Genomic DNA, 12,503 nt, shown 5'->3' on the forward strand with positions numbered 1-12,503 from the left:
GAGAAGGTTTATTGAGAGTTGCTAGACGTACCTGGCTGCGAAATACATTTTGCTGCCGCTAGGGTGCGTCTAGATTTCTAGGCTAAGAACCCACAGAAAGACGCGCGAAAGTATTGAGTTCTCCTCACTCAGACCCGGCGCCAGGGTGAGGATTATACCGGTGTGGTGAAGAATCGAGTCCGGTGTGGTGAACAATCGAGTCCGAGCTTAGGACCCAAGCAATCCGATTGGTTCAAAGCACGTTTTATGGGTAATCGCTTTAGTGCCTGGCTACAAATAATACAAAATCACTTTATTCTAGAAGTTTGTACTACGTTATGGGCCATTCCACCGAATGGGTGACATTTGCTTGTTGTAACTCTTAAAAATTAAACTTAATTTTTTTATTTTTTTCAACACTGAATCTAATACTCAAATATTTACCTATTCAAAATGTGTATTGGTCAATCTCAGGCTACTTTATTTAATTTTTTACAAGGTTTCTAAGCAGAAGATGGATGCATGTTTTCACAGTCCTGTTACGGAAACTCATGCGACATTTAAAAAGCATGTTTAAAAGCATGTCAATTATTCCTTTGTTTTCCCCACAAGAAAGTGTTTATTTTAAAGATATTGTTGGTTATATGTTCAAATAACTGATATTTGTGACAAAAAAATCACTATATTAAGGCAAAGTGTATTTTAATAAAAAACACAAAGCCATTTTTTCATTTTAAAGAAGACCGAAGCCTCAAGTTTATAATTTTTTTTTATAATTTAATTTATTAAACAATTGTATAAATGATGGACCAAACAAAACTGATAAAAAAAGTGGTTTAACTTTATTTTTTTAGAAAATAAATAAATAATAGTAACAGGAATGAACACTTGGTAACAGGAATGAACTATTTCATAACAGGAATGAGGAACAGGTAACAGGAATGAGTGTCCATATGTGTGTGCACGAGAGAGAGTGTACATGACTTAGATTTCTATGTTGAAGTGATGTACTATATGCTAGTAGTACTTCACAGCAAATGAGGTGGAAAGAGAAATAAGATTTACAGTATTAAATCATCAAAACAGAGGACTCTACTCACTCCTGTTACGTTAACTCACTCCTGTTATTTTTTCATATAAGTAACAGGACTGAAAGTAACAGGATTGAGTTTTTAAGCAAAAAGTTCTCAAATACATGACATATGGCCACATAGCATACATGCTAATAGCATGAGGACACTGAGCAAATTCTAGTGACTTAACAAAAGTTAATATCTTTAAAATAAACAAATACATTCTAAGAAATTATTTAGGTAACAGGAAAGTATGTTGAGATTGACCTTCTCAGTCATAGTTACAATTTCATCAAATATACAGAAATTAAAATAAGAGGACTAACTTATGATCTTCCCATTGCCTTTAGAAGATCAAGATGATGCAACTTCCTGTTGAAAATGTGTCTTGTGGAATATTCCAAGTTTTTCAGAGGGGGGGATGTGTTAGGGTAACAGGACTGAGTGAAAATCCGGGGACATGACTAAAATGTGTATTTTATCTAAAATATTAGATAAAATATTTTTTTCTCATAAAAATAAACAAACATTTTAAATACATTGGATATTAAGTCATACAACAATCCCCAAAACTTAAGATTTCTGAAGGATTTTAATCATTATATTTCATGGCAAAGTTTAGAGACAGAGAGTGGGGACATGCAGAAAATGCTATTTTTTTGTGTTCTATGTAGTTTTTATTAATGTTTTTAATTATAAATTTTATAATTTGTAGTTAGCTTAATATGCAGGACATTTTGCTTAATAATAAAATGTATTTTAGAGTTAATTTTCATGCAATTTTTTACATATGATGTTCTGGGGACATAAATGTCACCCATTCGGTGGAATGGCTCTTATAACGAGTCATTAATGTATTTTAACTTATATGTTTAATATATTTAACCGAAGCTATAGATTGTGAAATTAAACATTTCGCGTTGTTAGTGTGTTTTTATAACAAATAAACAACATATTTGAGCTTCAAACAACTACATTCTCAACTGAGAAACTCTTAAAACTACATTTCGAGACACAATAACAGTCGTGTTTTTAAATTTCGCGGTCTTTCTCCTCTGCTATTGACGCAGCTCGGACTCATCTCTTCAACCGGACTCGATTGTTCACCACACGGCAGCCTAATCATCATGAATACACTCAGCTATCTTTTAACACATCTCCGGCGAACGGCTTCTTCGCTTAAGAGAAAAACTCTTCATGCTTCTTCAAAAACTCTTCCGAAGAAAAGCTCTTCATTAGGCTATACGTGACTGCTGCGAGTATGTGCTTAGTTAGAGCTATTAATGCCGTGAAAAATACACAGCTAGGACACTGACAACGCGCTGATAGACAGGACTGAGCAGTTAACATTTAATATGAAACAAAGTCTTAACTTTCAAATTTGGTCAGTCAAAGAAAATGAAACCATAAATAGGCCTGTTTTGTGGCTCTGTAATGTGTCGTGACAAATTGCCTGCTCGTGAACCGATCATCTTTTCCTTGGTTCATTTATAGCAGGGGTCGGGAACCTTTTTTGACCAAAGAGCCATTTTTTCATTTTTGGATAATGCATTTTTCCAAAAGAGCCACAGTAGGAAAAAAAATTGCCTATATATATATTATTAAAGTTAATATTAAAGACGTGCTTTTTTCAATAAAAAATTCAACCGTAGTAATTATTATTAATATTATTTAATTATTAATATTATTAACAAATATTCAGCAAACAATAAATAAGTTGGAATATGGAATTAATTCTGCAGGGCTTTCACTGTGAGGTTGAGTACCAAGTGATGAGCATATACCATTTTGTGTGCGTGTGAGAGAGAATGAATGCACACAGTACTATCTGCTGTGTTTACGTGAATACTCGACTTAGCATTTTGATATATTTCTGTGTTTATTTGGCCGTTTAGGCGCGCAACCCAAGACAAAGGCTGCTTGTCCGTGTTGCGCTCGGAGCGCGCGCACAGTATCCTGTCAGTTCTCTTTCGCGACTTATCGCGCTTTTAATATTTCTTTTCAATATAAAGCACATCCTGTTCTTTTCTTTCTCATTCATTCATGTTTTGTTTTTAATAACTTTAAACAGATTCGTCAACTGAAATCTGCGCGGATTATCAAAAATACGACACATTTACATAAAGGGTCTCTGCGGCAAAAGTGAAAGTAGCCTACCAGCGGGTGAAATGTCTCTATGCGCAGCAAAGCACCCGTTTCAATAAAATGTTATATTAAAGTTTATAAAGTCTACTTTTACATTTTTGCTGCTGTTCTAGAATGGTTTTCGCCAGCTTGAATCCCAGTGCAGGAGCTGTAGGTTACCACAGAAACGTAAGCGGTTAGTTGATTGCTGTGGTGACTCGTGACACTCGCGAACAGCACTGAACACGCACTTTTGCCGGTACAACTTTAATATTATTATTATCATAAACTTTTCATTAACTTCAGTAGGCTGTACTACAACAAGGGAATTGTAATTGGTTGCTTTTTCTGCAGAGAGCCGATCTCTGTTGATGTGTTTTAATTGTTTTTCATCGATGGTTTATTGGTAAAGGGTTAGAGACCTCGCGAGCCACATGATTTTTGCCAAAGAGCCAGATGTGGCTCGCGAGCCATAGGTTCCCGACCTCTGATTTATAGCATCATGAATCACATGAATGAACATCAGGAATGTTTTAAGGCGGAAAGACACACTGTTATCCAAATCCACCGATGTTAATCTACTAACTCTCCTGACTACTTTCTCGGACAAAAATGGCGGATTATGATTGGTCATCGCCTGCCAATCAAACTCTACGCAAAGGGTGAATTGAAAGTGAAAGTAAAATGCACACTGCACCAGCTTTTTATAGGCTAAGCGATGTAACCCAGAGTTTTATCACCGTCACATCTCTAATTTCTCTATATCCTACCAGTTAGGCCTTCCTGAAAATCTTAAAGCACTCCCTGCCATTTTTTTTTTATTTTTTTTATATATATATATATATATATTATAAAGTTTAGAGGTGCATAATGCTCACATCGTCCTATTTTGGGTAAACATATAACAAAATATGAGGTATGAAGTATTCATAAGATAATCCATAAGTTTGTATCCGAATGAGCACTCTTTTGTACTAAAATTGTAGCCTATAATAAAATACAGGTGTCAGTTAACTTTCAGCTTATCAGGACAAGGAAATTAATGTCAACTTACTCTCTGTACAGTGGCCTATATATATATATATATATATATATATATATATATATATATATATATATATATATATATATATATATATATATATATATATATATATATGTATGTACAGTACATTTATGCATTATGTGTGTATATATATATAATTCTTGATTCTCATTAAATGTGCATTAATTAGAATAATCTTCACATTTATTCAACTTAACTAAAATTAAAGCAAGTACAAATGTGGGGGTACAAATGCATTTAATTGCCATAATATATATATATATATATACATACATACACGCACACTGCTGATCTTTTGCTGAACCCAAGGGCTTATTAGTGCAAGTTAATATATAAGTGTTTATACCCAGACATGTTTAAGCCAGTGTAAAGGCATTACTGTCTCTCCATCTGAGCTTTAAGCACATAAAGATTAAAGTGGCATTGGCTGTTTTCCCTGCTGGACCTTCACTCGCTGCTTTAGTGTGTTTTATTATCGTTTGGAGTGTGTCCAGAAAGAGCATTCCATTGATTTTTACACACTTCTTTGAGACTTAGTATTCATGTCCAATCTCTGGTGTTTCTTACAACAAACTCCTCAACATTTCTCACTGCGAAGAGGAGAACATCAAGATATCAGTCAACTTTAGATTTAACCAGGCCCGTTTTTATGGACGCTTGTTTCTGCCACGGAATAAAAAATAAAGGCAATTTTCATCTCACGATTCTGACTTTTTTTCCTCACAATTGCGAGAATTTTGTGCATTTGCTCTAAAATCTAATATAAATGAAATTAAAGGCCACTTAAGTGCACTTGAATACTTTAAAAAAGTGAACTTTCCAATAATGTCAAATTAAAAGTTTTACTTTAAAGTGCATTTTAAATCATTGTTTTAATTATATTTTGTCTTGTTTTAAAGAAGTACACTTATTTTGATGTGTTGACTAAAATACTAAAGCACATGTAGTGTGATATTTGATTATGTAAAACTGTAAAAATATGACATACAAGTTTCAATAGAAATGACCAAGTATATTTTAGTTTACCATGAATGCTTGTCATTCAGCAGTACACTTTATCATTTATTTATTATTACGTATTTTATATATTATACATTTATTATAACCACATTTCAAAGACAATAGAATTAGCAAATGACACATAAAGATGTACTTAGTCACAATTAACAATATTCTTATGGAATATTGCAGTATTTTTTCTAAATGATTTATCCGTGCACATCATAATTATTGTTATAAATTCATGTTCCTGGTAATCTTGAATCAGAATAACAGCGACTTCTCTTCTCTGATGATGAGGGCGGGGCAACCTGTCACACACATGCACTCCACCAATAAACCACAACCATCCAATCAATTCCCCACAGATAAACTCAAGCCCCGCCCACATTTAGAAGCCATCATCACAACTTGTTTCAAAGAAGTTTGAAAGCCCTGTTTGACTTTAAGTCATTCTTAAGTGTGTCATAACAAGCATTTTTAAGTTTATAACTTATGGCAAATTTAAACACATTTGCATTTAATTGCATTAAATTAACAGTGTCCAGAAACATTCAGTTTGCACTTAAAGGATTAGTTCACTTTCAAAAAAATGTTTGCTGATAATTTACTCACCCCGATGTCATCCAAGATGTCCATGTCTTTCTTTCTTCAGTCGAAAAGAAATGAAGGTTTTTGAGGAAAACATTCCAGGATTTTTCTCCACAGAATGGACTTCAATGGCAACCAACTTTCCCAATGTGATGACGCAGTGCGTGGCGCACCTCAGAGATGGTACAAGACGGGCATTTGTGGTTAAAAAGTATATATATATATTTTTTTTTTTTTGAAAATGACCGATCATTTCGCTAGATAAGACTCTTATTTCTCGACTGGGATCGTGTCGAGACTTTGAAGCTGCATTGAGACATTTGAACCTTCTTTGAACATTGGTATAGTTGTTTGCCATTGAAGTCCATTCTGTGTAGAAAAATCCTGGAATGTTTTCCTCAAAAAACCTTCATTTCTTTTCGACTGAAAAAAGAAAGACATGGATATCTTGGATGACATCGGGGTGAGTAAATTATCAGCACACATTTTTTGAAAGTGAACTAATCCTTTAAGTATATTCTTAAATGTACTTTTTATTTTATTTTTATTTTATGTATGCTAATGTGTCATTTGTTCACATATCATTTGTTTCTGGTATATATGTGTTGTGCAGGTCAATGGCGAGGATCTCCACTCATATGTGTGTGCTGGTCTTGACCTTGGTCCTCCTGGTGTGTGAGATTGTGGTCGGCCGAATCTGCAGATCCCTCCTGATCGCGGTGGACAGCTTTCACACACTCTACGTATTCTTACAGTTGTGTCTGTCGGCATTAAAGCATCATCCCAGCTCAGCTCCGTCTGATGAGCATCTGGACAGAAGGAAGCGTCTCGAGCCCTTCGGCGTCCTGATCTCCGCTCTTCTGATGGCGTCTCAGTGTGTGTCCATCAGTCTGGAGATCCTCACACACCTCGTGCAGCCAGAAGCCATTCAGCACCCACTCCTGTCTGTTGTGGTCGGAGCAGCTAGTCTGATATTAAATGTACTCGCATTGGCCTGGAGACGGAGGAGTGGAGGGATGGATGGAGCTCATTCTCCATCAGAAAGCAAAGGTGTTTTTGATTACATATTTGTGTTAATGACCAGAGATTGAGGAAGTAATCTAGAACACGAGAGGAAAGATAATACAGGGATTTCTGATGTCTCTCTCTCAAGATCCCGGTCAGTTTTTCTGTTTGCCGTCCCTTAAACAAAGATGCGTTTAATCATATGATTAAAAGTGAAAATGGCCGTCCAGGTTAAAGAGCTGAAACACTAATGCAGTTTCAATATTATCGAGGAAGAAGGTCTTCACTGTAAAACCAAAGTTGGAAAGATGCCAAGATTTCCATGCTAAATGTCTTCATGTTGGCCCTAAATTCACTCAAAATCCAAACCAAAAGCCCTAAACCACAGAAACCCAATCTGAAAATGCAAATTTTTTTTTATTCGTCATCTGCATTGTCAAAACATCTCTCAGAATGCTTGCTACGGATGCGAAAAACGCGAGAAATCGAACCCGGTCCGATTTTTTTTAATGACGGAGGCAGTGTGTAAACGTGATTGACACAACATGAGTTTTTTTTTTTTGTTTTTTTTTTTTTTGACTCAATGTGCAAGGACCTTTAGTGGTAGAAATGATCAGTGATGAGAATATATTGATCATTTAATTTCACATTTCTTTAGTGATACAGTGAATACAGAATATGCAGTCAGTTCCACTTTCTGTGAGCGGATGTTTCGTGCCTCTTATGATCCATCAGGTCTGTGATGATGATGATGATGATGGTTGTGTTGTAGATGGTCTTCAGGATGACGCACTGATGTTCTGCAACCCTGACGCTTCCAGTGTTCTGGATCCTGATCGAGGCTCTTCTGAGTCTCCAAACCTCAGCGCCACTAAACCAGTTCCTGAGTCCAGTATCGGGGAAAGATCTGAGGAAATCATTCAGAAACTTCCAGAAGAGCCTCGTCAGCCGACCGGCGCCGAACCCACCGGTGAGAGAGAGGAACAACAGAGCTGGATCTGTGTTTAAGAAGAGATGTGTGTCTTTTCTGCTCTCCAAGGGTGCATTTATTTAACCAAAAACAGCAAACTCAGTAATATTGTGAAATATTATTAACATTTAAAATAACTGTTTTCTTTGTGAATATATAATAACGTGCAATTTATTCCTGTGATCAAAGCTGAATTTTCAGCATCATTACTCCAGTCTTCAGTGTCACATGATCCTTCAGAAATCATTCATGAATTGATGCTCAAGAAAAATTTATGATTATTATCAGTGCTGAATTATATTTTTGTGAAAACGATTTTACATTTAATTTCAGGTTTCTTTGATGAAAAGAAAATAGACAACATCATTTGTTTGAAATAGAAACATTTTGTAACATTAAAATGTCTTTACTGTCTCTTTTGATCAAGTTAATGTGTCCTTGCTGAATAAAAGCATTCATTTTTTACCCCAAACTTTTAAATGGTAGTGTATCACGGTTTCCAATACATTTTACGCATCAAAAAATGTCAACATTGATAAAAATCAGAAATGTTTCTTGAGCAGCAAATCAGAATGATTCTTGAAAGATCATGTGACACTGAAGACTGGAGTAATGATGCTGAAAATTCAGCTTTGATCACAGGAATAGCCTAAATGATATGTTAATAGGCTAGCTATTTTAAACTGTAATAATATTACACAATATTACAGCATTGTAATCACATAAATGCAGCCTTTAATCACAATGCAGACTTATCTAAAAAATGCATTATTCCAAACTTTTATGATATAATCACACAATAATTAGTTTGTTTTTAACCTGCCAGTTCCGCGGTGTTCTCCTGAAGTGTCCCGGTTTCGAAGCATCATCCTCAGTGTGATCCAGGATCTGCTGTGTCCCCTCCTCGTGCTGTGCTCCGGGCTGGCTCTCCTGCTGTCCGAGGCGCACTGTCACCGGCCTCACTCGGACTGTCACCTGCTGGTGTACCTGGACGCGGGCCTCTCCTCGGCCGGGGTGCTGCTGCTGCTCTCCGCGGCCCTGCCGAAGCTCCACCGCTACGGGCTGCTGGTCCTCCAGGCGGTGCCGCGGCACGTGTGCGTCGATCAGGTGCGTCGGTGCGTCAGCGCGGTTCCCGGTGTGTTCTCGGTGCACGAGCTGCACGTGTGGCAAATGTCTGACGCGCTGCTGGTCGCGTCGCTGCACGTGCACTGTCCCGACGCGCTGACCGCAGCGGAGTGCGACGATCTCATAGCGAAGATTAAAGAAGTGCTGGGTGTGTTTGGCATCGAGCACTGCACCGTGCAGCCCGAGCTCCTCTCCGGGCCCGGGGGACCCTCCGGCGGGTCCGGCTGCAGTCTGCGCTGCGGGAACGAGTGTGTGGAGAAGCTCTGCTGTTCCCAACGACCGGCGGACCATGAGTCCCACATTCCCGAGGCGCAGAGTCCCGTGTGTGTCCAGGAGGAGAACCCCTGCTCTCCAGCGCCTCAGAGTGAAGAGGAGACGATCAGAGATGTGGTGATTGAGAACACATACCTGTGATTTAACGAGGTTGTCGGTATTTTTGTGAACTGACAGCGTTGTACTGTTCATGATGGAGACTCCAGCAATAAACGCTTTGCAAAAATAGTTGAGTTTATCACTACAGAGGCTCAAGTCAAGTCACTTTGTTTATAGCGCTTTTTACTATAGGGTGAATTGCCCTAATGTGGGACATTTCAGACTTCTGTGACATATTGCGATGTGTTAAAACATTAAATCCGCACCCATTTATAAACCCCAGGATGTGTCCTAGTCAAATCAAAAGAGAAAATTCAGATAACTCATTCATAAGAGGAATTATAGACATATTAGTGCTCTTAGTGCAAGTCATCTGAGACAATCTGCAATGTGGGAAAGACCAAAAATCACCTTTATTCATGTAGAATAGTAAAATCTTCTTAAGTTAGTAATTCTCTTGGTTATGGATGGATAACTGAACATCATCAGACAGATAATACAATATTATCTAATTCAGTTTACTTAAAGGATAACTCTCGCCAAAATGCAACCTATAGGGTCTTTTTGTTAATCTACCGGATTTTTTTTATTTGATTTATTTTGGATTAGACAGACAACATAATCCAAAGGATAACATGTTAAAGTGTAAACACTTATTTCCAACATGGTCCTTGGTGTTAAAACATTTAACAATAAAGACCAATTACAAGCCGAAGACAAAAACATTTAGAACAAATCATCCAAAGTTCTAAAATCAGAGAATCTTAAATCACATAAAATATTAAATTCTACTCTAATTGAAAAGGTCGGCTACTCTATTCCACAAGAAAGCCTTAACCTGTTGTCTAAAAGCCCATCTGGAATTTACAATTTTAATGGAAAGCGGCAAACTATTCCACAATTTTATACCTGTATAAAAAAAAAGAACTTCTAGCTGCATTGTTGACTCTGGGCACTTTACAAGAACGGACACTAGCCCTAGTATTATGATTATGTTGAGTATAAACCATTTTTATAAGGGTGTGTAAATATTTGGGAGCAGAGCCATTTATAACATTATACATGTGATTCAACTTTAACTGCTCCACTCTAACATGTACTGGCAGCAGTCCTACCCTTTTAAAAGCATCTCTACCAATATGAGTCCGAGGGGGTGCATTTAACAGGTGAAGCGGATAACATTATTTTGCATCACTTGCAGACTGTTTTTAAGTTTAACTGATAATCCACAGTACCGTGCAGAACATGCATAATCGAAATGACACTGAATCAATGATACAACCAGTACTATCTTGATAGAGAAATCTAGATGCCTTGTTCTGCGATAATAATTTCAGTATACCTGCACATTTGGATAGTAGTTTGTCAGCAATAATTTTACAGGTTAATGACTGCTCCAATGTTAACCCGAGGCGAACTTTCGTTTAAAAGCATTATTAGAATGGAAACGCCACTTTTAAGTTTGACCGTATAGTTTTCGGTCAAAATGCCTTTTGAATGGGAGTGAATGGGGCACGACTATGATAGCATCAAAATCATATTTTTAAAACACTAAGAAGGCTCGACACAACATGAAACTTTGCTGGGAGGATCACCAGAGGCTCTACATGTTGTGTCGAGCCTTCTTAGTGTTTTAAAAATAGCGATTTTGATGCTATCATAGTCGTGCCCCAAGCACTCCCATTCAAAAGGCATTTTGACCGAAAACTATACGGTCAAACTTAAAAGTGGCGTTTCCATCCTAATTATGCTTTTACACGAAAGTGTGACTTGGGTAGATTAACAAAAAGGTTGCATTTTGGCGACAGTTACGCTTTAACAACAAACACAAGCAAAAAAACAACAACAACAACCTCAGATTTAACAAACTTTAATTCATAAACGTGCTGTTAACTCCAGTTGAAAACGTTTAATCGTAACAGGTTTTTCTCCATCCTGAACTGCCTTAATAAAAGCAAACCGCAGAGATTCACTCTGGACTCCTACAATTCTGGAAACAAGCAGTCCTTGATGTCAAGACACCTTCATCGTCTATAACCCCATTGTTCTCTTTCGTGCACAGCTTTCGTTAAAAATCATTTAAAAATATGTTTCAAATATGATCATCAGGCTTTTGAGGAAGGTTTAGGTTTTGTTTTGCATTTCGCTATATGTTTTGAAACTACAGAGCTTTATAACACTAATCATGTAAAAAAATATATGATGTAATATATATATGAAGAGTTAAGATGCAAAAGCCTCTAAATGCCATCTGAAATTTTCTTCTAGAATGATCATTTTTATCAAGCTCATATAATTAAATTCAATAATTTCACTTACATGGCAATGAAGATTCGTTATTAATTGTCATTTAAGTGAAATTATTGAACTTAAATATACAAGCTTGATAAAAATGATCATTCTAGAAGAAAATTTCAGATGGCACTTAGAGGCTTTTGCATCTGAACTCTTCATATATATATATATATATATATATATATATATATATATATATATATATATATATATATATATATATATATATATATATATGTACACATTTACTAATCATTTAAATAACATCATACTAAGACAAGTATTGAGAGATATAGAGTGACGACTGATATTTATATCCATCGCTCTGCTTCGTGTCGTGCCTATAACGCCCTTCAGCTGTGACTTCTTCACCATATACCTTATATCTTAGTTAATGTTGTTGCTATATTGTTATAAAGACCTAATTTATTCACATCACAAGCATCAGAACTTCATCTTACTTTTTGGTCATAAATATTAGCATTTGTCAGGCGTTAAAATGTTTCAATATATTGCATTTTATCAAGTTTAGTATAAGTTTGTATTTTGCATAAATGGATGGCATGTGTTTTTATATAAGAAATCTCCTCATAAACATAAAACTGCCCCTTGAAATTAGGCAAGTATTGAAAATAAAATGTAGGCCTACATACAATTCTCTCACATTCTCAGTTACTATGTAGCTCTCATGACTTTACTTTTGCACCATTTACACTCTTGTGGAGTTTGAAACACTACGCAAAGTAAATGTAATAAATTCCATGCGTCATCTTTTGATACTAATAAATTGCATTTTAATACATCTGGATGCATTCATTTCTTCACGAAGTTCTTTGAAAACACACAAAAAATAAAATAAAAATAAATAAATAAAAAAAACACAAAAGATGTGAATACCGTAATG

The 12,503-nt window shown here is 36.2% G+C and overlaps 1 protein-coding gene across 1 annotated transcript; it reads left to right on the top strand.

Moving 5' to 3' along the window:
- Nucleotides 1-7,374: 7,374 nt before the first annotated feature.
- LOC308694398 (proton-coupled zinc antiporter SLC30A1) lies at nucleotides 7,375-9,346 on the top strand (the record flags this gene model as incomplete). Its single annotated transcript, XM_081371902.1, has 2 exons — nucleotides 7,375-7,839; nucleotides 8,615-9,346. The coding sequence occupies exons 1-2, from the start codon at nucleotides 7,516-7,518 to the stop codon at nucleotides 9,344-9,346; spliced, it is 1,056 nt and encodes a 351-aa protein (XP_081228028.1). The 5' UTR covers nucleotides 7,375-7,515.
- Nucleotides 9,347-12,503: the final 3,157 nt, after the last annotated feature.

This window comes from Scardinius erythrophthalmus, assembly GCF_964197995.2.
Source record: "Scardinius erythrophthalmus genome assembly, chromosome: 8".
NCBI classification, from domain to species: domain Eukaryota; kingdom Metazoa; phylum Chordata; class Actinopteri; order Cypriniformes; family Leuciscidae; genus Scardinius; species Scardinius erythrophthalmus.